The following is a 24,614-nucleotide window of genomic DNA, read 5'->3' as shown; positions in this document are numbered from 1 at the left end:
ACCAAATTTTGCAATTTTCACAGCTTTCTAAATATTTTACCTTAAGTTTAACTTCAAGGAAACCAGGTATATCCTGAATTGTACATGTATCACCTTCCTACATGCCAATTTTCAACCAATGTTTAAAGTCTTGTAACAAATTTCTGATTTTGAAAAGACAGGTACTACCAAAATAACTCCCGGTTTTCTGGAAATCTTAAATTAGTGTACTATGTAGCGCATTAATCCTGAATTTTTAATGCAAACTCATAGACAAGTGAATTTTGGCTCAAAATGGTCTAAATATATTTCCCTTTCACCAAAAGTTTCATTTCTGCAATTTTGTTGGTTAGTTTAAGTAAACAATGACATCAAAAGCACTATTTTGTGTCAAAGTAGGACTACTTTTACATACGTTCTAAATTGGAGGGAGTAATTGGTGGTCTGACACCTAAAAGTGATATTGCATGAATTACTAGTATGATAAAAGTGATATTGCATGAACATAATGAATATCAATGAACTGAAAACTTTCATGCATTTAATTGTATTCATCCCAAACTCTGTCTGACAGACAAAATGTCAGACAAAATATCATTCGGTCACACAGAATTTTTAGGAATTTTTGGTTGAATATATTGTCGAAAAATTCATTTTTTTTTCACGGGCAGACAAACCCTTGAGCAGTTTGGCACAGACTGGTATTGTATGATAAATCTGATATTCCATGAATGTCAATGAACTGACAAATTTCATGCATTTAATAGTGTTGTATGATAAAACTGTGTTCCATGAGTTACCACTACCTGACAACATTCATGCATTAGAAATAAATGTATGATGAACAAGAATGTGTCCATAGCACTATCATTTTCTATGTTCAGTGGACCATAAAATTTGGACAAAATCTAATTCAGCATTTAAATTAGAAAGATCATATGGTAGGGAACATGTATACTAATTTTCCAGTTGATTGGACTTCAATTTCTTCAATCAAAGCCTTAAAGGCTGTAAAAGCAATTGCTGCCATGTTAATGTTTGGGGACTTTTATTTTTCATCCACATATATACAAGAATTAAACCTGACATGAGTGTTGTCTAGTTAAAAGTAAGAAGGTTTTAACTTTATATAAATAAAAGACTTTAGCAGAAAGTCATTTTTAATATGTTTTATATTTCACAAGGAGACAACACGTTTACCAGGCTAAAGTTGGGGTCAAATATACATGTGCTGAAACATATAACTCAAAAAGAAATCATCATGGATTATCCCCTGGTAGTGTTTGTAACTTCCTTGGCAATAATTTCCTTTATTGATTTAATTTTAACAATTTTCATTATTGGGTGGAATCAGAAAAAATGAAGCAAAAGTGTGACATGGGGGGTCCAATTTCAAACTTAATATTTTGTATTTCTTTTTGTCTTGCCCTATTACCAATACTTTAAATTTTATAATTCCAAAGTTTCAGGCCGAACGAAACAGACACATTGAATAATCTTAAATTTTAATAGCATACATCTCAAAAATATTTAACAGAAACCATACTACTTAAAAACAAGTTTGGTAATAAAACAGTCAAGAAAACATTGCTCAGACCTTTTCCAAATGAAAGTCAATATAAAAAGGAAAATTTTAAAACCAAAATTTCCATCTTTTCTGCTAAATCATATAATAACAATCAAATTGAATAGCTTAATTTGAAAAAAATAATAGTAACTAGTGATTGAAGTTTTTGCCAATAAAAAGAATCTTAATATATTTCAGTTACAATAGTAAACTTTGAAAGCCCTGAGATTTTGTGATCATTTGCAAAAAACAAAATGTCATTTCATTGTACCGTTTTAATGTAATTGTATGTAGAAAAAGCCTTCTATTTTCAGTATTTTGTCACACTCCTGACATATTTTATAAAGATTGAAAAATGCTTTAAACTTTCACAAAAAATCACTAAACACATTGCTATATCATTGATTTCAATTTCTGATATCTTTACCCATAGAACAGGACTTTCTTTTTAGGACCATTTAAAAAAAACACAAAGAGAGGCACCCCAAAATGTCAGGAGTGTGACAACTGTCTTTAAACATCTACCAAAGAATACAAAGGACTTAAATGTTTTATTTTTTTTATTTTTCAGAAGTGGCTATTCCAAAGAGAAGGAAAAAAATCATTACCACTGTGATATGTTTATATCATAGATGTGGGAGTGCATTATATATGTCAGGAGTGTGACGCTTTTTTAAGGCATTTTCTGTCAATTCATAATTTCACAAGAACAAGTTCCACAAGTTTCTTTGTGTAAGAAATGTTAAAACCAAGTAATATTCATATCATTTACCTCTTAAATGTGTTATTTATCATGATTGTTTTGGCACAATCAGTTTTAATTAGTCATTTTTCTATTTTTTGTGCACTGAGTAATGCAAATTTATCAAAGGAAATAAGTGTGTACAACTATAATATCATATAGGAAAGTGAGGAAATGAATTTTGTACAAAATAGAACAATTATTTTGATTTAAAATGGTATATTTAAAGATGTTTCAAGGATTAACCATTCAGATGTAATTCGTCACACTCCTGACATGAATTTAACAATTTAAGAAAAATATGAAAATTAGCTTTATTTTTAGGACAGATAATTGAAAGACAGCTAGTAAAATGAAGAAACTTTTGGTAAACCTTCCATTCCTTAAAACATCTACCAGATTTGCTGAAATAAGCAGGGCAAAATTTTCTAGAAGAAATGATTCAAAGAAAGAGACTTCGAATGAGAGAACTCGCAAATACTGGCTGAATCTGAAATTAAAAATTGATCAGCGGAAGTTGGACCATCTTAAAATAAAAACCTATAAAACCAAGCTAACAAAAAAAAGCTTAAAGAAAGAAGAACTTCAAATTCCAAATTTTATAAACAATATAAAGAAAAACAAAGGCAGTGGCAGAGAAACAGTAGAAAAAAAGGAAGAAAGATAAAAAAGAAGTTGGGTTGAATAAGGACTTAGAATCGAACAAAAACAGCTCAAAAATTAAAATGAGAACAGATCTGTGACTGTGTCAGATTCCAGATCTACAGTGAGAAAACCTGCACAACAAACAAGAAAACAATTGCCACAAAACAAAAATGCTTATAAATGATCCCTTCTAGAAGGCCCTTCTGGGTGTAGCATTTTTTATGATGTGTTTCAAAGAACTCGTCCAAGCATTTGGGTTTTGTGGCAGTTGTTTTCTTGTGTGTTGTGCAGGTTTTCTCACTGTAGATCTGGAATCTGACACAGTTACAGATCTGTTCTCATTTGAATTTTTGAGCTGTTTTTGTTCGATTCTAAGTCCTTATTCAACCCAACTTCTTTTTTATCTTTCTTCCTTTTTTTCTACTGTTTTTCTGCTACTGCCTTTGTTTTTCTTTATATTGTTGATCAAATTTGGAATTCAAAGTTCTTCTTTCTTTAAGCCTTTTTTTGTTAGCATGGTTTTGTAGTTTTTTATTTTGTTTAAGATTGTCCAACTTCCTCCGATAATTTTTTAATTTTATATTCAGCCAATATTTGCGGGTTTTCTCTTTCCAAGTCTCTTTCTTTGAATCATTTCTTCCAGATAATTTTGCCTGGCTTATGTCAGCAAGTCTAGTGGATGTTTTAAGGAATGGAAGATTTACCAAAAGTTTCTAAATTACTAGCTGTCTTTCAACTATCTGTCCTAAAAATAAAGCTAATTTTCATATTTTTCTTAAATTGTTAAATTCATGTCAGGAGTGTGACGAATTACATCTGAATGGTTAATCCTTGAAACATCTTTAAATATACCATTTAAATTCAAAATGATTGTTCTATTTTGTACAAAATTCATTTCCTCACTTTCCTATATGATTTTATAGTTGTACACACTTATTTCCTTTGATAAATTTGCATTACTGTGCACAAAAAATAGAAAAATGACTAATTAAAACTTATTGTGTCAAAACAATCATGATAAATAACACATTTAAGAGGTAAATGATAGGAATATAACTTTGTTTTAACATTTCTAACACAAAGAAACCTGTTGAACTTGTCCTTGTGAAATTATGAATTGACAGAAAATGCCTTAAAAAAAGCGTCACACTCCTGACATATATAATGCACTCCCACATCTATGATATAAACATATCACAGTTGTAATAAATTTTTTTCTTCTCTTTGGAATAGCCACTACTGAAAAATAAAGAAGAAGAACATATTTAAGTCCTATGTATTCTTTGGTACATGTTTAAAGACAGTTGTCACACTCCTGACATTTTTGGGTGCTTGTATAGAAGTTAATCCAATATGTGAATTATGCACCTCAGGATGTCTGTATAGCCTTTTATGGATAGCTTATACATGTATACAATAAATACTTACCAGTTTTACACACAAATACTCCTTTAAAATACAACCATAACACTTTAATTTAGAAATTATCAAATTTTGCCAATATTAATTTTTGGTACATACCTTTTCACAATGTATATTTATTTACATAATATTTGTGCAATGATAACACCAATCTATAATCTACAAAACCTAGTATTGAAGAATGATTATAAACCATCTTCATATACATGCATTCATCATAATAATTTTTACTCAACATGTAAATTATTAAAAAAAAATCCTGTCACACAAAAAGCGTCACACTCCTGACAAATTTGACATGTTTTTTTAATAAAACTTTTGGCTGGTACAAGATATCTAAATGAAATTTGGCTGCAAGTTAGCTGGTATTGAACTTGTTGGTTTGACATTTAATTTACTTTCCTAAATATAATGGGGGAAACAATATGCCCCAATATGTTAAAATCTTCATTTTTTCTGATTCCACCCTATTAATTTATATTTAACCATTAACACAAATGATTAAGTTAAAACATTTCAACTTTCCAGACGCAAATGTTAAAAAACGGGAAAGAAATAAAATATCTTACAAGACATAAACATGTAAAGAATAAATGTATATTTCAGCTTAATAAAAATATTTTCATATTGTTACTTTGTCATCATTTTTAAAACTAAGTTCCAAACATTATTGCTCAGTTGATATGTGTCCTTCTGATGCGGTACGAGCACAGGCACTTGTTTCTATCCATAGGAAGGTCGATTATCCATATAAATAGTTTGATATGGATAGTCGACCTTCCTATGGATAGAAACAAGTGCATGTGGGTACGAGATAACTACAATTCTCATGAAATCCCGAAAAGGGGGGTCATCACAGACAAACATGACATTAAATCGTTATCACTGAACTAGTATATATATATATTGTATAGGGGCCAGCTGAAGGACGCCTCCGGGTGCGGGAATTTTTCGCTGCATTGAAGACCTGTTGGTGACCTTAATTCTGCTGTTGTATGTTTTTCTATGGTCGGGTTGTTGTCTCTTTGACAAATTCCCCATTTCCATTCTCAATTTTATTATACGAACAAGAACAAACAGCTCTACGTTGCTTTGATATTTATCAATTTTCAGGAAACATTGCGAAAAATGATCTTCAATATTTCGAAAACATGTGAAATAAAATTGCTAACACGGTGGACCGTCGAGTGTCAACAAACGTAGTAGACTTGTTCACTGAAAAGACGAGGATAATGGTTTCATCTGACATTTGTTATGCAAACCCAGTTTTGATCATGATATTTAAAAAGACGTACTTTTTTTCAATCTATGTATTAATAAACTAGAAAATTCCAAATTGTAAATATCTGGACCGACTTGGCATCTACTACGTTTGGACGGGTCCATTTCATTAGTAAGGTGATCGATAAATATTACGGAGTTTTGACAGAAAAGGAAAACGAACTTATTGTTATGTGTTTTCAACAAGGGTTTCGTTCCGCTAAATTATTTGCGCAAATAAAGTTTGTCTATTTTTAGATTACAGGTAATAATTTGACACTACGCATTAACCTGTGTAGTGATTTTGATTTTACGATAAATGTATGAATGAACGATAATTTTATGAATGAACAAGAGCACCTGACCTCTTAAAGAAACACAAATTAAACATAAAAAAACGTATTTATTAGGAGATAATTCAGTTAAATTTTCAATACTAAATCAACAACTGAAATGAATCCATATTTTGTTGAAACATCGTACGAACGGCGGAAAACGGAATCGCATTTATAAAAATGTACTTTTTTTCACTCGGACTTCTATGTTATTTGATAGTCAAACGGTTGACCCTTTAAATACAAAAATACATCTACAAGAACATATTCTGAAACTTCTTAAATCCACTAACTTTTTTTTAAAGTTTCAAGCTATGTATTGCATTAGAAAACATACATAGGTGTTAAAGAATGACTGACCAGGAGCCTGTTTAACAAAATACTATGGCTTGATCTGGGCGGAGTCTCTGATCTGGGTCACAAAGATGGCCATACGCGACGGCATAAAAGCAATTGCTTTAAAAACTACCTTGACCAAAAAGTTTAACTTGAAGCAGGACAGACGAATGAACTGATGCACAGACCAGAAGACATAACGCTGCTCTACTATCTTTAATAGGTGGGCATAAAAAGATATTCCATGAATTTCAAGTGTGATTGAACTGATATTCCACAAATTACAATGAACCGACAACATTCGTGCATTAGTAATCAATGAATGATAAAACTGATATTCCCCGAGTTACAATGAATTGACAACACTCATGCATTAGTAATGAATGATAAAACTGATAAAATGTTGTCTAACAAAATACCAGCACATACTGAAACCTGATGACTGTCCAAAACCTGGGTTCTGTGGCTGTGTGGCCCCAAACAATCCACCACCAGTAGAACTTGGATTCTGTTGTCCAAACAAACCCCCACCAGGTGTGGCAGCTGGGGTGGCCGCTCCAAAGACACCACCACCACCACCTGGAGTACCAAATGCAGTTCCTGTCGGCTTGGCAGAACCAAATGTTGAGTTTCCACCACCAAATCCTGCTGCTTGTCCAAAGTTATCTGAAAATAAAGATTTACAAATGCAATTTAAGCTTTATGAATAAAAGCAGATGTAGGGCATATATCAATGACTTCCATGAAACAGAAATTAAATGATATTGTAAGTGGATTTTTTTTTATAAAAAATAAAGTATTTTTATTTTTAACCATCATTGTTAGTCACTAATATTTAAATAAACTTCTTTATCACATATGATAGCTACAGACACTGTCATGCTCTGTTATTTGAAAGCTATATTTGGGATGATACCAATTTATAATATTTTACTCACTTGTAGTAGCACCAAAGGCAAATCCTGTTGGTTTAGCTCCAAACATCCTTACTTTACTTTAAAAGCTTCTTTAAATCAACTGAAACATAAGTAAACTAAAATAATGTTCCTGTTCATTTGGATAAGACATCTTATTTTAACTAATTTAACAACTGTATTCATCTACAAATTCAGTTTTATAGCTTTATTACCCTTTATTCCTCATACAAGGTTAGCTTCATGAAAGTATCCATAACAAAATTGGGTCTCTAGATAACGATGCAAGCTTGAGATTCATTACATGTAACAACATCACAGTTCTTGAAATCTATGAATTCCATAAAGTTATTTGGTTTTGGCATTTATGAATAAACAAGAATGTGTCCTTAGTACACGGATACCCCACTCGCACTATCATTTTCTATGTTCAGTGGACCGTGAAATTGGGTAAAAACTTTAATTTGGAATAAAAATTAGAAATATCATATCATAGAACATGTGTACTAAGTTTCAAGTTGATGTAACTTAAACTTCATCAAAAACTACCTTGACCAAAAACTTTAACCTGAATTTCGCACTATCATTTTCTATGTTCAGTGGACCATGAAATTGGGGTCAAAACTATAATTTGGCATTAAAATTCAGGGCTCACACTACTTCAGAATTATAGGGAGAAGTGACTTCTCTTTTTGAAACTGATAGGGAGAAGTGGTGAGATTTGAAAGAGAAGTGCTCATTCGCGCTGTGCGATACAATGTTTGGATTTTACAATAGTATAAAGGGCCATATATGTAAATAATGTTTTTTTTATACTGTTCAATTCATATCTGAGTAAAAAAATTACAATTAAAGTAACATTTGAAATTAAAAGTTGTTTAAGCTTGTGAGAAACTACCAACTAAATATCTAGCACTAAAAAAATAAAAAATATTTAAAAAAATGTAAAGAAATTATAATATATCAATTACAATTTAATTAAAAATTATCTTGTGTATGACATTCAGTGTTTCTCATAAAAAAAATATAAAAGTTATTAAGCTGGGCCATAATATATTGATATTAGTATAATAGTCTCAGAGTTAAGTAACTTTAATCAATAGTTTGAAACAATCCATAAAAAATATAAGGAATTATATACACCAATCAATTAGACGTAACCAAAAGTCTCTTAATGCGTGTGGAATGCGTAATTTTTCCCTATGGGATCAATATTCTTCTGTCAGCTGTTCCATCCGTGCGTCCGTAGTAATTATTGTAAAAGTACGGATTTCGGTCATAGCTGGTCCGGTTCAGATCCGTAGATTAGAAATCGGTCAATGGCGGGACGAATGCAAGAAAATTTACAAAAATAAACGATGTTTGACAAGTTATTTGGAAAGAAACATGACGTTTTTAATGCAATAAATGGATTAAAATTTACTGGAGGCAACTTTTATCACGTTTAAATGAAGTAACAAACTTATTTTGCCGCCGAAATTGAGGTTGATGTACGTTTTCGAGTAAGGGAGCTACCATTTGATTTTTATGGGGGGGCTAGGATGAAATTTGAAAAAAATAGGCAGGACAGGAGTTTTGAGTTAAAAAAAAGGACAGGATGAGACACTTGCAAAAAAAAAAAGTCAGGACGACAATTTAGGTAAAAAAAAAGTCTGGATAAACTAAAAAAAAAAAGTCAGGACTGAACAGAGTGAAAAATAAAAAGGCAGGACAGAGATTACAGCTAAAAAAAAATGCAGGACAAAATTTTTCATCCTAGCCCCCCCATAAAAATCAAATGGTAGCTCCCTAACAAGCACCGGTACTTGCAGAAATGCACGAAGTGATAAAAAGTTGTATTTTTATCAAATAACCTGCTACACACTGCGAAGACAATGCTTCAACCTCTTTTCAAAAGATAATGAATCGTTTATGTCTGAAATTCTTTAATTATCAATAAAAATTTGATGTTTCATCAACTTGGTAAAAATTGAAAATGTCCGATGACGGAAGCGACTGAAAGCGACTGTCGTCAAGAACAGGGCGACTTGTTTTCGCTTTTGGGGGTCGAGGAAAGCGAAGTGACGGTCGGGAAGGCGACTTCTTCGCCCAAGTCGCCTGGTAGCGTGAGCCCTGAAATTAGAAAGATCATATCATGGGGAACATGTGTACTAAGTTTGAAGTTGATTGGACTTCAACTTCATCAAAAACTACCTTGACCAAAAACTTTAACCTTAAGCGAACGGACGCACAGACGGACGAACAGACCCAGGGATCTCCATGGATGAAAATTGAACCATGGAGGAACTTTCACCATTACAAACCGTGTCTACGCTGTACAGTGTAGCGCGATCGGAAGTGTTTTATCCCTCCATACAAGGAATGGTGAACATGCTAATTATAATTCATTGCTTATTTAAGTTATATTTATTTGAATTTTCATTATAGAATTAGAAGTATCAATATTTTCATTTATTGCCGTTTTTAACCATTCAAATGCCAAGTCTTCATGGTCCCCCCTTAGTCGAGAATGACCAAAAGCTGTCATGAAGGTCCCCATGTAGATTTCTTGTATTTTTGGTAATAATTATTGTTATGGGGGTTAAAAATCATATGATGTGGAGCTTATTTTTCATGGACACTGTCAAATTCAGAACCCCTTACCGGTATGGCTGATTTGCAGCAACAACAAAACGATTCGTACGGGTTATGTAAAAGGTTAAAGAGATTTGTAAAGCAAACGTTGACAAATGAAAAGGTTTTTAATGACTTTATCTGGCAAATTGATGCTGTGCAACATGCATCTTTCGAGTCTGAATAGAAACCGGAAACGCGGATGTATCAATTTGATTGTAATATACGAAATGAATTCTGAATTACGATACGATATTTCTTTACTGGAAATATTTAAGTTTTTACCTTAAACTTTCAAAGTAATTCTAAATTATCATTACAGCAGTACTCGAGTTATTTGTGATGAAATAATATTTACTGTTTTGCGTCTTATTTTGTACTGCTTAAAAAAGGGGGATGCTGATTGCGTAAGTCAAAATAAACCACGTGTTCGACTTGTTGAACTGTTTTCTTTGTAACTGGATAATTAATTTATTTATTTAATCTAAATTATCATAATCATTTGCTTAAACTTAGTTGATTAATTCGACAAATGGATCGTCTATCCTCATATAGTATTCTCCTGTCTGGTTTGTTGATCTACCTGTACAAGGACAGGTACAAGTGATTAGCGATCTTAATCCGGATATCCCTCAGGCATTAGAACTGTATTGGATTATAACATAAAAAGCCTAAGGGTTATGCAATTACATGCATTTGATTATAATTGATAAAAAAAATGGCGTCGGGCTACAAAAAACAATGAAGTTTTGAACTATGGCGGAAGACAATTTAACGATGGCGCAAGACAATTTAACGATGGCGCGAGACATTTGAACGATGGCGGGGCGCCATCGTTAAACAGGCCATGGAGATCCCTGCTGAGACCAGAAAACATAATGCCCCTCTACTATCGTAGGTGGGGCATAAAATGGCATGATGGGAACAATTTCAGACAGAACTATGGACAAATTTCTAGAATTCTAGTAAAATTAAAATCTATATACGGTTTCAGTCTGCGACGTTAAGCGGTAGCCCGAAGCCTGTGTCTAGTTTAAATAAGCTCGGACTAGTTAACGTACACTGCCGATAGTCTGACCAGTCTAGTGCATATCTGTGTGCACTTTTTTAATCGTTGCCGTAAGTTATATTAACGCAGAATGTCACCCAACGCCATCGATATTAATAAACTGATACTCTCTTCCTTGCAAAAATTCCGTAAACCAGTTTTGACGGTCTCCCTAATAACCGATTGTTCAAAATAAAAAAAACAACAACGCGAAAACGGTCAGTACCACGTGTTTTGAAAATGGCAAATTTTGGTAATTATTGATTGATTTATGTTGCATAGACTTAATAAAATATAATCATAACAGAAAATAAAAAAAAACATTGAAAATTTTTGCGTCGGAAGATATTAATTCGTAACTGCCCGCTTGACATCGTGTGTATTTTAGCCTATTGGTTTTTAGGACAACTTCAGTGACTGGTTACCGTTAATTTTATGAAGAAGTGGAACCAGTTTTGTTTTCATTTCGTAAGTGTACACATCGTTTAATATACATGGCTTCACTGTTGGAAAGTGCGAGACCATGAAAGACACCAAAAAGGCCGTCTCGCAAGTCCGATCAAGTTATGGAGGCTAAAAAAAAAATACGAGGATAAACGGGTCCGAGAATTTAAAACTCATTGGACGGACGGTCGTCCCTGACCCTGGCTCCAGTACGAGAATCTAGTTATGTTTTGAAGCTACTGTAAGGAGCAGGAGAAAGGAGGCAAATTTGTATTTGAACAGGAGTTGTTCAGCAAATTGAAAAATAATATGAAAAATTATGAAGAATAAAATTTTAACTTATTGGTTTTCTTCTTTTTTTGGTCTGCATCAGAAAGGTTGATCTCTTTAACTTCCAAAGTCAAATTTGAATGAGAAATTAATTTCAACAAAATGTGATGGCAAGGGGTTTGTTTATATCTACATGTATATATTTATTTTACATGTATGTCTTAAATTCAAAGAAAAGAGTCTTAAACAGTCTTGTCAACAGTTTTGAGAAGGTTTTTTTTTAAGGAAAGTAGAATTTTTTATATTACTTGGAGAAAAAACTCTATATTTTTTAAAAGTTATATACACTTCCAGATACAAAAATGTAACCTCAGAATGCAGGATTTTACATCTAATATTCCAAAATTTTCTTGGGGGGGGGCATGCTTCTAATAGTTTTTTTTTGGCACAGACTGCGGTTTGATAAAAAACAATGTCAAATGTTCCAAAATCCTTATCATTTTTACATTTATTTCATTAGATGCCAATTCCAAATAAAGGCTTAAGTTACCAAATTCGTTAATGGTTCAGTTAATGAATTCAGAGATTTCCAGATCAACAACAGTCATATCAATTTTTTGATTACATCCTTGATGAATATTGAAGAGTGGCAAAGCCTAACCCCTTGCGAAACAGAAACAAAAACTTGTCCTCACATATGTTACTACCCAGAAGGAGTTTAATTTACAGAAAATTTAGTATATGATATCCCTATCAAAACAGAAAAAAGTTTTTTAGAAATGAAGTAAACACATTTGACTGAAGATTTCAAGTTAATTCAGTTGTTTTTTATACGCTGCGCAACACATCAGTTGTGTGATTAAGATGAACCGTGATGGTAACTGAAGGTAAATATGGTCCTCAACAAGTATTATTCTTTAAATTTTTTGAATGTTGGTAGACTTGTTGTGTAGTTTGAGACTTAAGCGAAGTACCAATAAAGATGCGCATATTGGTTTAATTTAAAATGAACAATAGAAAGTTGAGTTATATATGCTGAGTTACAAACTGTCACAGTAACATGGATAATTTGGTGGTACATGAAGTGATTTTAGATTTTAGTATATGCCACAGTGCATGAACTTTTAAAGTAATATACATTGATTAGTGTATAATTGACATAATAACATGTGTGCCTTAAATGGAGTACAAATGTATATAATATGGTGATGGAACAGTTTCCTGCTGTTCTGTTCTGTTTTTGTAGTATTCCTCCACTATTTTGGAGAACCGTTGTTTATACAACGTAATAAGTCCACTACTGTTCTTCAATTTTGGACTGAAACACCACCTAATCGTCTGGGGAGCTACTTATTATTAAAATAAGATATAGATCCTAGAATTAAAATTATTATTATTTTAATTCCTCTAATGAGATCATTAATCCTCCGTCACTCTCACGGTTATCATATGTATACTCTCACTATACAATTAAACATAAATGTTCCTGTCACCCTGTGACACTAAATTGCATTCTGCTTTCACTATATATGTTGCAGTTAAATAATCAATGTAATGTACTTGTACAAAAGTGATTTGGCATTAAGTTATTTTAATAACATCCAAGTTTTATGTTTTAATTGAGCACCCAGCTGGGATCGCAGTCTTAGCTCATTTTGGATAAGACCAACTGCCGTTGCGTTGTAAATTGGTGGTGGGTACGCCAGGATGTTTATATCCAGTAGACCAGTCTTGGACGATGCAGGACGTAACGGCCATACTACCACGACGGCCATAGGATGAAACGGCCATACCCTGAAAAGATGAAACGGCCATAGTACAAAAACGGCCATACTTTTTAAAGACGTATCGTCCATGGTTTTTTTATTTTTTTTTAGATGTTATAGATGAATTATTTTGATACTTATAGATGGTTATTATAACTTTTAAATAAACTATACTGTTTTTACATTATTTTTCATCTTAATTTTTGTTATATCATTTGTTTGATGAATGTGTTTAATCTAATAAAATATTAAAATATCATGTTGTTTTCTAAATGATTGTTTGATATCTTGCGTATAGCAAATAGAACAAAATGAACAAATATTAATGACTATATCCGAATGGGAGACTAATTTCTGTCATAATTGAAACAATGAGTTAAGTTTTGAAATATAAAACAAGGTAATCAGCTGTAATCAAGTAATGATTAAGTTGAAAATTTAAGAAGATTGTTGATACTTCTTTGATGAACACAAGTATTAATTAGGCTTTTGTCAAGAAATTGTAAAGGAAATACAATTCAAGATCACTATAAAAACACAACTCCCAAGCTGAGTTCAAGCGGAGTGAAAACATACATTTGGTAGTGAAATTCTTGTAAAAATACAAGCTGTTTTAGCAATCTATTTGGTGTACCGACCTTGCTATATAAAAGTAACCAGAAATGTCGAAGGCACTCATTTGGGAAATTGCTGTTCATCATGTCGTTCCCTTGTGTGCTATGTGACCAGCAAGTCCGACCAAGACAACATGCTCTCCAGTGTGAAGATTGTGATAAATGGCAACACAGGCTTTGCAATACAGGTATTTTTTATTATTAATTTAGTTTTTCCTTTGAATCATATTTCGTACTTTCGGTCATATTTGATACATTTTGTTTTACTTTAATATGGGTTACGACCCTTCCCTGATTTATATGATAATGTATGATTACCTATAAAAGACCGATCATACATCATATTAATCCAATCATTGGGCGCGTGTCTCTGTTTAATGCAAAGTAAACAAATTACGGAGGTGTTAAGCCTTTAATTAGTTTATGTGATTGCCAATTATCAAACAATGTTACAAATATATTAATGTGAATTTATATATTTTGACATATAATATAATATTATATTTGACGACTTTTATACATATGTTTTTCGTTTAGGCTCCAGAAGTATTAGAAGCACCACCATCACCAGCACCTCCATCAAAATAAGAAGATAATAAACAATGAGAAGATGAGACGACAATATTCCCGTAACTTTCAACCAGCAGCAATGAGAAATTAAAATAACTTTGCACATTAAAAACATATTTCGTTTTTATTTAAATTTTTGGTATCTATTGTGTTTATTAATTGTGTTTATTTATGATGTAAGGTTTAGCTGTATGACTGAATGAATAAATAAAATATATTAAAAAAAATATCATCTTTTTGTTTCTTATACTAGAGTATATTGGTATGATTGCCCATAATACAATTATCCATCAACAAATGCACAAAAATGGGAACATTTAAATTGTCAACAAAGATCTGTAACATGTGCTTGTATTTATCTATCGTCATTGACAGCGACAGTCAACATTCCTACAGTTTAAACTTCATATAAAATATGATGCCTTTATATCACAATGACGTTGCGCACGATATTGGTGTCACTTTGGAAATATGGGTTAGAAGGCGGGTTATTCAAATCCAAGCTCTTATCCTATATAATTGATATCCATATTATGCATATCATTCGAAAGGAAATAAACCACAGAAATCAATAATATAGATGATTTTGTGCTTTGTCTATTTTTTAATGAAAAACTTTGCTCATTTCGATGCCTATAACGTCATTTCAAGGGTGTCCCGCTGTTACAATTTTGTTTTATGTGAGTCTTTAAAATCCCAGTTCGGATTCATTAGTAAGTAGAATTGCTAAAAATTTTGCAATTGTTTTGTATACATTTAACCTAAAATGAAGTAACAGACGTTTTTGATTTTAAGAGAAGGAAGGTCGTCAAAAGAGTTTAAATAAAAAAGAGAAAAAATGTCCCAATTAGCTGCTCAACCCGTAATTTTTTTTCTGTCTTCACTTTCATAAGGTATTATGGACGAAAATGAATTTTAATAATATCAGAAAAATTATACATGTCCCGAAAAAATAAAACCATATAAAGAAGCAACTTCGGACATCTCTTTACTTTAAGCGGCATTTTCAAATGAGTAGAATATAAGGTCAACGTTTGAAACTTTCCGTGGAACAACGTCAAAATCGTCGATTTATTAGGAACGTCGTGGCTGAGTGGCACCAATACCGTGCGTAACGTCATTACAATAAAAATGATTCTGCGAAAAATGTTTACAACTGATAATGAAGAAATAATCAATATACTGACATAATATATGGCCCCAACAAGTTGTAAACACGAGCGATGATGATCAAGCAAAGATAACTCTTACAAGAATAAATAAGATCTTCTGTACAGAAAAAAGTACTACACAATCATATTTATGTTATTATTATGAACAAATACTTATTTTTCGTATTATATTTTATGTAATAAACTCAATAAAAAAAAATTAAAAGTGTGGACGATACGTCTCACAATGTGTGGCCGATATGTCCCATGGACGATATGACGGTATTGCCGACACATCCTAGGGCCGTCATTGAAGTATGGCCGTTGCGTCTCGAAAGCGTCTTGGACAATTAATTTTAGGCGAAATAATACTGGTTTGTGCACCGATCATATTCACTGTAAAATATTCCTGAACATGCACACAGTTGCTTACAGTTTCAATCAGTTGCTTACCCGTGCTACACTACAAAAGTAGTGGTACTCCAGATAGTGGAGGAAAGAATAAAGAAGGTAGGATCGACAGTATTGTCTATTGATCAGTATTTGTTTGTGTTTACTTTAGACTTACATTTTATAACAGTCGTACATTTGCAATGTTAAATAATCATAATCTAGGGTAAGACTGTCTGGAAAGTTTCTATAAATATTGTAAATAGGTTAAAATAGAGACAATCACAAAAATGGCGCTCTGTTTCTTCTTTCTCCGTGATGATCTATTTCACATAGACGTTTGAAAGGTAAATATCAAATTCGCCCCATCACATACTCGCCCCACACAGTGTCGGCACCATTTAAAATAAATTGTCGACACCGTACATTGACCTATAATGGTTTACTTTTTTAAATTGTTATTTGGATGGAGAGTTGTCTCCTTGGCACTCACACCACATCTTCCTATATCTATTAGGAATAAGCTTAATGGGAACGAGATGTTCCAATGCTAATTACAGCTAATACATATCATTGACTTTTCATACGTGGATTGTATTAACTTGAACTAATCACAAACTTTACTGTGACAAATTGTTGTCGCCGCTGTTCCCGCCGAAAGGCATTATACCAAGTCTCGCGTAAGTTTTTGACTCCGTCAAGGCGAGAGTCACACTTTTGCTTAAAATACCTATACGGCTAGGATAAAAAGAACTACAATCACGTGAGCGTATTTCCAATGATAGCTAAAGTGTTTAAAACTAGTACTGAACTCTGGAAAATCAGCTTACAGATTTTTTTTAGCTGTTTGATAAGTCCGTAGGTAACCTACTACAAGGCTTAATTTCTATCACCAAGGCTAGGACTCACTATACTGATACTATTCCTAGATCCAATGTACATTCATTTTCCAATCATGACTTTCCCGTTCTTCATCCCAGTCGATCCCATGTTACAGGCTCTACTTGTCGTGTTTTAACAATTTTTTAGTATTTTATATATTTCTCTGTGTCTGTTGCCTTATGTGTTTTAAAGGTGTTCTACATCATTGGAATTGAGCAATGTTATTAACTAATAATTTGACATCTCCCTTGTGATGTGTGTGGGTTTTTTTTTAAATATTATTGTGAATACAGTGATATACTGGTATTGTCTATATGGGCTCTGTTCGTAATGTTATACAATCCATCTGTACATTTAGCTTAAAAGATGTGTCTATTTTTCTATTCATATAGCTTTTCAACTGCTTTGGTTCTAATACATTCTTTGCTATCAAATATTCGGCTTAGAGCACTCCTGATGAAGGTAAATCCAGAAAAACGCTTCTGACACAAGGATTTTATAATGTGTTTTTTAGCCTTGTTGTATAAACTCTTTTTTCTTATTATTGTTTTGATCTCTCTGTTAGTCCATTCAAAGCACGTTCTTATTATTGTTTTAATATCTCTGTTGGTCCATTCAAAGCATTTCTTATTATTGTTTTGATCTCTCTGTTGGTCCATTCAAAGCATTTCTTATTATTGTTTTGATCTCTCTGTTGGTCCATTCAAAGCATTTCTTATTGTTTTGATATCTCTGTTGGTCCATTCAAAGCACGTTCTTATTATTGTTTTGATCTCTCTGTTGGTCCATTCAAAGCACGTTCTTATTATTGTTTTGATATCTCTGTTGGTCCATTCAAAGCATTTCTTATTATTGTTTTGATCTCTCTGTTGGTCCATTCAAAGCACGTTCCATATTATTGTTTTGATATCTCTCTGTTGGTCCATTCAAAGCACGTTCCATATTATTGTTTTGATCTCTCTGTTGGTCCATTCAAAGCACGTTCCATATGATTGTTTTGATATCTCTCTGTTGGTCCATTCAAAGCACGTCCTTATTATTGTTTTGATCTCTCTGTTGGTCCATTCAAAGCACGTTCCATATTATTGTTTTGATCTCTCTGTTGGTCCATTCAAAGCATTTCTTATTATTGTTTTGATCTCTCTGTTGGTCCATTCAAAGCACGTTCTTATTATTGTTTTGATCTCTCTGTTGGTCCATTCAAAGCACGTTTTTATTATTGTTTTGATCTCTCTGTTGGTCCATTCAAAGCACGTTCCATATTATTGTTTTGATATCTCTCTGTTGGTCCATTCAAAGCACGTTCTTATTATTGTTTTGATCTCTCTGTTGGTCCATTCAAAGCATTTCTTATTATTGTTTTGATATCTCTCTGTTGGTCCATTCAAAGCACGTTCTTATTATTGTTTTGATCTCTCTGTTGGTCCATTCAAAGCACGTTCTTATTATTGTTTTGATCTCTCTGTTGGTCCATTCAAAGCACGTTCTTATTATTGTTTTGATATCTCTCTGTTGGTCCATTCAAAGCACGTTCCATATTATTGTTTTGATATCTCTGTTGGTCCATTTAAAGCACGTTCTTATTATTGTTTTGATATCTCTGTTGGTCCATTTAAAGCACGTTCTTGTTATTGTTTTGATCTCTCTGTTGGTCCATTCAAAGCACGTTCTTATTATTGTTTTGATCTCTCTGTTGGTCCATTCAAAGCACGTTCCATATTATTGTTTTGATCTCTCTGTTGGTCCATTCAAAGCACGTTCCATATGATTGTTTTGATATCTCTCTGTTGGTCCATTCAAAGCATTTCTTATTATTGTTTTGATCTCTCTGTTGGTCCATTCAAAGCACGTTCTTATTATTGTTTTGATCTCTCTGTTGGTCCATTCAAAGCACGTTTTTATTATTGTTTTGATCTCTCTGTTGGTCCATTCAAAGCACGTTCCATATTATTGTTTTGATATCTCTCTGTTGGTCCATTCAAAGCACGTTCTTATTATTGTTTTGATCTCTCTGTTGGTCCATTCAAAGCATTTCTTATTATTGTTTTGATATCTCTCTGTTGGTCCATTCAAAGCACGTTCTTATTATTGTTTTGATCTCTCTGTTGGTCCATTCAAAGCACGTTCTTATTATTGTTTTGATCTCTCTGTTGGTCCATTCAAAGCATTTCTTATTATTGTTTTGATATCTCTCTGTTGGTCCATTCAAAGCAGGTTCTTATTATTATTTCGATCTCTCTGTTGGTCCATTCAAAACATGTTCCATATTATTGTTTTGATCTCTCTGTTGGTCCATTCAAAGCACGTTCTTATTATTGTTTTGATATCTCTGTTGGTCCATTCAAAGCACGTTCTTATTATTGTTTTGATCTCTCTGTTGGTCCATTCAAAGCACGTTCTTATTATTGTTTTGATATCTCTCTGTTGGTCGATTCAAAGCACGCTACATATTATTGTTTTGATATCTCTGTTGGTCCATTCAAAGCACGTTCCATATTATTCTTTTGATATCTCTGTTGGTCCATTTAAAGCACGTTCTTGTTATTGTTTTGATATCTCTGTTGGTCCATTCAAAGCACGTTCTTATTATTGTTTTGATCTCTCTGTTGGTCCATTCAAAGCATTTCTTATTATTGTTTTGATCTCTCTGTTGGTCCATTCAAAGCACGTTCCATATTATTGTTTTGATCTCTCTGTTGGTCCATTCAAAGCACGTCCTTATTATTGTTTTAATATCTCTCTGTTTGTCCATTCAAAGCAGGTTCTTATTATTATTTCGATCTCTCTGTTGGTCCATTCAAAACATGTTCCATATTATTGTTTTGATCTCTCTGTTGGTCCATTCAAAACACGTTCTTATTATTGTTTTGATCTCTCTGTTGGTCCATTCAAAGCACGTTCTTATTATTGTTTTGATCTCTCTGTTGGTCCATTCAAAGCATTTCTTATTATTGTTTTGATCTCTCTGTTGGGCCATTCAAAGCACGTCCTTATTATTGTTTTAATATCTCTCTGTTTGTCCATTCAAAGCAGGTTCTTATTATTATTTCGATCTCTCTGTTGGTCCATTCAAAACATGTTCCATATTATTGTTTTGATCTCTCTGTTGGTCCATTCAAAACATGTTCCATATTATTGTTTTGATCTCTCTGTTGGTCCATTCAAAGCACGTTCTTATTATTGTTTTGATCTCTCTGTTGGTCCATTCAAAGCATTTCTTATTATTGTTTTGATCTCTCTGTTGGTCCATTCAAAGCACGTTCTTATTATTGTTTTGATCTCTCTGTTGGTCCATTCAAAGCATTTCTTATCATTGTTTTGATCTCTCTGTTGGTCCATTCAAAGCATTTCTTATTATTGTTGTTTTGATCTCTCTGTTGGTCCATTCAAAGCACGTTCTTATTATTGTTTTGATCTCTCTGTTGGTCCATTCAAAGCATTTCTTATTTATTGTTTTGATATCTCTCTGTTGGTCCATCCAAAGCAGGTTCTTATTATTATTTCGATCTCTCTGTTGGTCCATTCAAAGCATGTTCCATATTATTGTTTTGATCTCTCTGTTGGTCCATTCAAAGCACGTTCTTATTATTGTTTTGATCTCTCTGTTGGTCCATTCAAAGCATTTCTTATTATTGTTTTGATCTCTCTGTTGGTCCATTCAAAGCACGTTCGTTCCTATTATTGTTTTGATCTCTCTGTTGGTCCATTCAAAGCATTTCTTATCATTGTTTTGATCTCTCTGTTGGTCCATTCAAAGCATTTCTTATTATTGTTTTGATCTCTCTGTTGGTCCATTCAAAGCACGTTCTTATTATTGTTTTGATCTCTCTGTTGGTCCATTCAAAGCATTTCTTATCATTGTTTTGATCTCTCTGTTGGTCCATTCAAAGCGCGTTCTTATTATTGTTTTGATCTCTCTGTTGGTCCATTCAAAGCACGTTCTTATTATTGTTTTGATCTCTCTGTTGGTCCATTCAAAGCATTTCTTATTATTGTTTTGATATCTCTGTTGGTCCATTTAAAGCATTTCTTATTATTGTTTTGATCTCTCTGTTGGTCCATTCAAAGCACGCTCAACCTGGTTGTATAAACTCTTTACTTTTTCTTATTATTATTTTGATCTCTCTGTTAACTTGGTCCATTCAAAGCACGTTCCACCTGGTTGTCAGAATCGTGGGTGAAATATGTTTTGTTATTTTAAAATTACATGTTGTAATATTTCTTGAAAGTCATTCCATCATTCAGTATTGTATGGTACAATATTTGTTTTTTAAAAGATCATCAATATAATTAAAATATAGATCTCTGATTTCGTTACACTACATAATGTAATATAACGAAATTAGATATATATATTTTAGTTAGATTCAAAGAACACCTCTTTATCAAGGCATTCGTCAACTTCAATCATATTGTCCCTTTTATTTCATCTTTGATTGATATATTTTCAATGTTTGGTGGATTAGTTGTAAATATAAAGTATATATTTAAACTATTGGTTATTTTGCTGTTTGTGATAGACTTTCTTCACTGAAGTGATTCTATGAACTTTTTACTATAATTATTGGGTTTCAAGTTGTCTTTCCTTGAACCTCGCCTGTGTTTCCCATAAAATATATGGCATGTTGAAATCTCCAGTGTCAGAGTGCTAAGTTTAGTAGATTGTCAAAGGGGTATCAAAGAAATGTGTAAAAGCCATCAATGAACTATTTTTTTCCCTGGTACTAGTATTAAGATGTTTACTGCCTTGATATCAACTTAGTTTGATTCCAGTATATTTACAGTCAGTGACGAGTGTTTCCAGCTATATAGGGTTAAAACTCCACCACCTTCATGTTCATACTTTAAACAATACAATACTTCAAAATATTTGTATCGAAGATTTCAGCACTTGATTTGGTTTATTATCTACGTGTGTTCGTATGCCTGTATTATATGAGGTTCGTGCATTTCTATTAAGTGTAGTAAATTCTTTCTTTTTGTAGAATGTTCAATCTCCAGCTTTTCGATAGACACACCTATTTTGTTCACATCCATTCTTCCAATAACATCCACATTTAGAAGAAAAAAAACATTGTTCATCCCAAATGGAGGAGTTGCAGACAGTTTAACTGCTTGTCGAAAGATCTGAAATTGTCAATTAACACAGCTGACGGACTCCAAAACTGGGAATCAGTGGCTTCAAACTAATCTTTCATATCTTCATCTGATGAAAATAGGGTTGTATTTACTTGTTTTCATCACATTTCCGCATTAAAAAAATACTTCATACCTACATTAAACAAATATTTACTTTTTATTTGATTTTTGTCGAGCCTTCGACTTTAGTCGAAAAAGCAAGACTAAGCGATCCTACATTCCGTCGTCGTCAGCGTCGTCGTCGTCGGCGGCGGCGGCGTCCACAAATTTTCACTCTGTGGTTAAAGTTTTTGAAATTTTAATAACTTTCTTAAACTATACTGAATTTCTACCAAACTTGGACAGAAGCTTGTTTATGATCATAAGATAGTATCAAGAAGAAAATTTTGTAAAAATAAATTTCCACTTTTCCGTATTTTACTAATAATGGACTTAGTTTTTCTGCGAGGAAACATTACATTCACTCTGTGGTTAAAGTTTTAAAATTTAAATAACTTTCATAAACTATCCTTGATTTGTACCAAACTTGGACAGAAGCTTGTTTTTTTCATAAGATAGTATCAAGAAGAAAATTGTGAATCTTATGATCGTTTCGTCACTGTCTATATATATTTGATATAATAGGTTTATACTGTTCAGTAATTGCTATAGAAGCACTGTAATAAAAAAAATTAACGTAGTTTCGAACAGGATAATAATAAGTGCCTGTTTTGTCTTTGTGTGACTTTTAGGAATAATGTTTTAAAAATTCTTCTTATTTTTTCCTGGTTTGATACATGTTATGTTACATTTAATTTTCCCTCAATTATTAGAACTTTTGTGAGTAAGTTTGCTCTTGATCTAAAGACATAAGTATTAAAACAAAGCCTAATTGAACCTCAAACTTGTTGAGTGAAGACTTTTTTTTTATAGAATTTTTGAATAAAAAATACTTTTATTTGCAAATTCACTGGATTTAATCAGGGAATTTGTATAACATGTATAAAAGATCTTAAATATTTCAGTGATTTTGTAAAATCCCGACTACGGTCAAAATCATTGATTTGATAAAATCACTTATCAGTTTGACAGTGATTATACAAAATCACTGAAATTTCAGGAATTTAAACAAATCCCCGAATTTACAAATTGACCGTATCATATATATATATATACCTGAAATTTGTCTCATGGTAATTTGAAACAGTTTCAGAGAGATCCATATTCTTAAACACGAGTTATTGTCTGGAAACTAAAAAATGCTTGGTTTTGGCCCTTTTTGGGCCCTTAATTCCCGCATGAAAATTCAGCCAAATCTGTTTAAGAGGATATAAAAACACTTATTTAATCCAATGACCACGAACCTTGTGCTTCCAAAGTTTTTTTTTACTATATATATCTGTCCACCTATTTGAGTCTCCGATATGCCTACTGAAAATTGTTTCAGACGTATATGTTTTGTTAACCTGTTAACCCGGCCTCGCCCGGGTCAGGTTAAATCATTTTACTGTTTTCACTTACAAAACATTACAATATTGTTCATAACAGCTACATATTTCTGTTATCATTTACAGTGAAGATCTAAAGTTATATTTTGATATGATTAACATACATTCCAAAGTTACAAACAACTTAGTTTCGCCGTTTCAAAAGTTAAATTCCCGAAAACTGATTCAAGTGATCTGATTATTAGAAAATATACAACTCACCTTAATAAAATTGAATTTCAGATAAACGAGCTTTCGTACTAGGACGATAAGGTCCGAATGTCGAACCCAACAAATAATATCTGTTTATAAACACAGATTAAAGTGATTTTCTATTAATAGAAAAGGGAAAATACAGTGTTTACCTGTTTAACCAGTTTTAACTGAATGAAGTTAGAATTGACCAACGAGAATGTGGAAAAACGCCCCTTTAAGCACATTTAGCCACGCCTTGTTACGCCTATCAGTTAAATATGATTTATTTTTAGTAAAGGGAATTTTATTCTGTTCTGGTTTTCTCTAGATGTATCCATTTACTTTAGCAACAGTTGTTTTCTCTGACTTTTACTCCCAGGCTTGCATTATTAATGCGTTCGATAAATCAACGTTTAACACACAGTCACTTCTCCGTATTCTTTTCAGAGACCGTGTCTGTGATGTAACACAGTATCAAAATCGGCAACCAAAAATAGCAACGGAAATATTACAAGTTTTCTTATAGACTAAAACAATAAATATTTCATGATTTGACATTATGCACGTCCTTCAGTGGACTTCAGTATAGCTCAATTTATTAAAGTATACATGAGACCAAACGTTGCTTTTTGTGTGTGTTTTGTTGTTGTTGTGCATTAACTGGTTTTGCGTCATGTTTTTATTTCAATAGATATAGTGTTCACTCCAAAAAGTAAAATCTACGGAAACGTCCACAAATAGTAATCTTTTTAAAATGGCCGGGTAATTAAGATATGTTACAGACATCCATTTCTTTAAAAAATAAAGAATAGTTTTTATAAACATCAGGCCCGTAGCCAGGAATTTCCAAAGGGGGGTTCGTTGGC

The 24,614-nt window shown here is 32.5% G+C and overlaps 1 protein-coding gene across 7 annotated transcripts in view; it reads right to left on the bottom strand.

The window, feature by feature from the left end:
* The window catches only part of LOC143084973 (nuclear pore complex protein Nup98-Nup96-like), a 71,343-nt gene extending 47,510 nt beyond the window's left edge, over positions 1 to 23,833 (bottom strand). For 4 of the 7 annotated variants that reach the window (XM_076261074.1, XM_076261078.1, XM_076261080.1 and 1 more), the window contains exons 1-3: positions 16,245 to 16,400; positions 7,225 to 7,303; positions 6,716 to 6,952 (exon numbers count right to left, since the gene is read on the bottom strand). In XM_076261074.1, the coding sequence (XP_076117189.1) occupies positions 6,716 to 6,952; positions 7,225 to 7,270 (283 nt within the window). In that variant the 5' untranslated portion in view covers positions 7,271 to 7,303; positions 16,245 to 16,400. Of the gene's footprint in view, positions 1 to 6,715; positions 6,953 to 7,224; positions 7,304 to 16,244; positions 16,401 to 23,242; positions 23,383 to 23,775 lie in introns of those variants that run through there. The other 3 variants (XM_076261076.1, XM_076261075.1, XM_076261077.1) reach the window with 3 other exon arrangements.
* Between the last annotated feature and the right edge of the window lie 781 nt (positions 23,834 to 24,614).

This window comes from Mytilus galloprovincialis, chromosome 8 (genome assembly GCF_965363235.1).
Source record: "Mytilus galloprovincialis chromosome 8, xbMytGall1.hap1.1, whole genome shotgun sequence".
NCBI lineage: Eukaryota > Metazoa > Mollusca > Bivalvia > Mytilida > Mytilidae > Mytilus > Mytilus galloprovincialis.
This window is presented reverse-complemented; position numbering and strand designations above follow the sequence as displayed.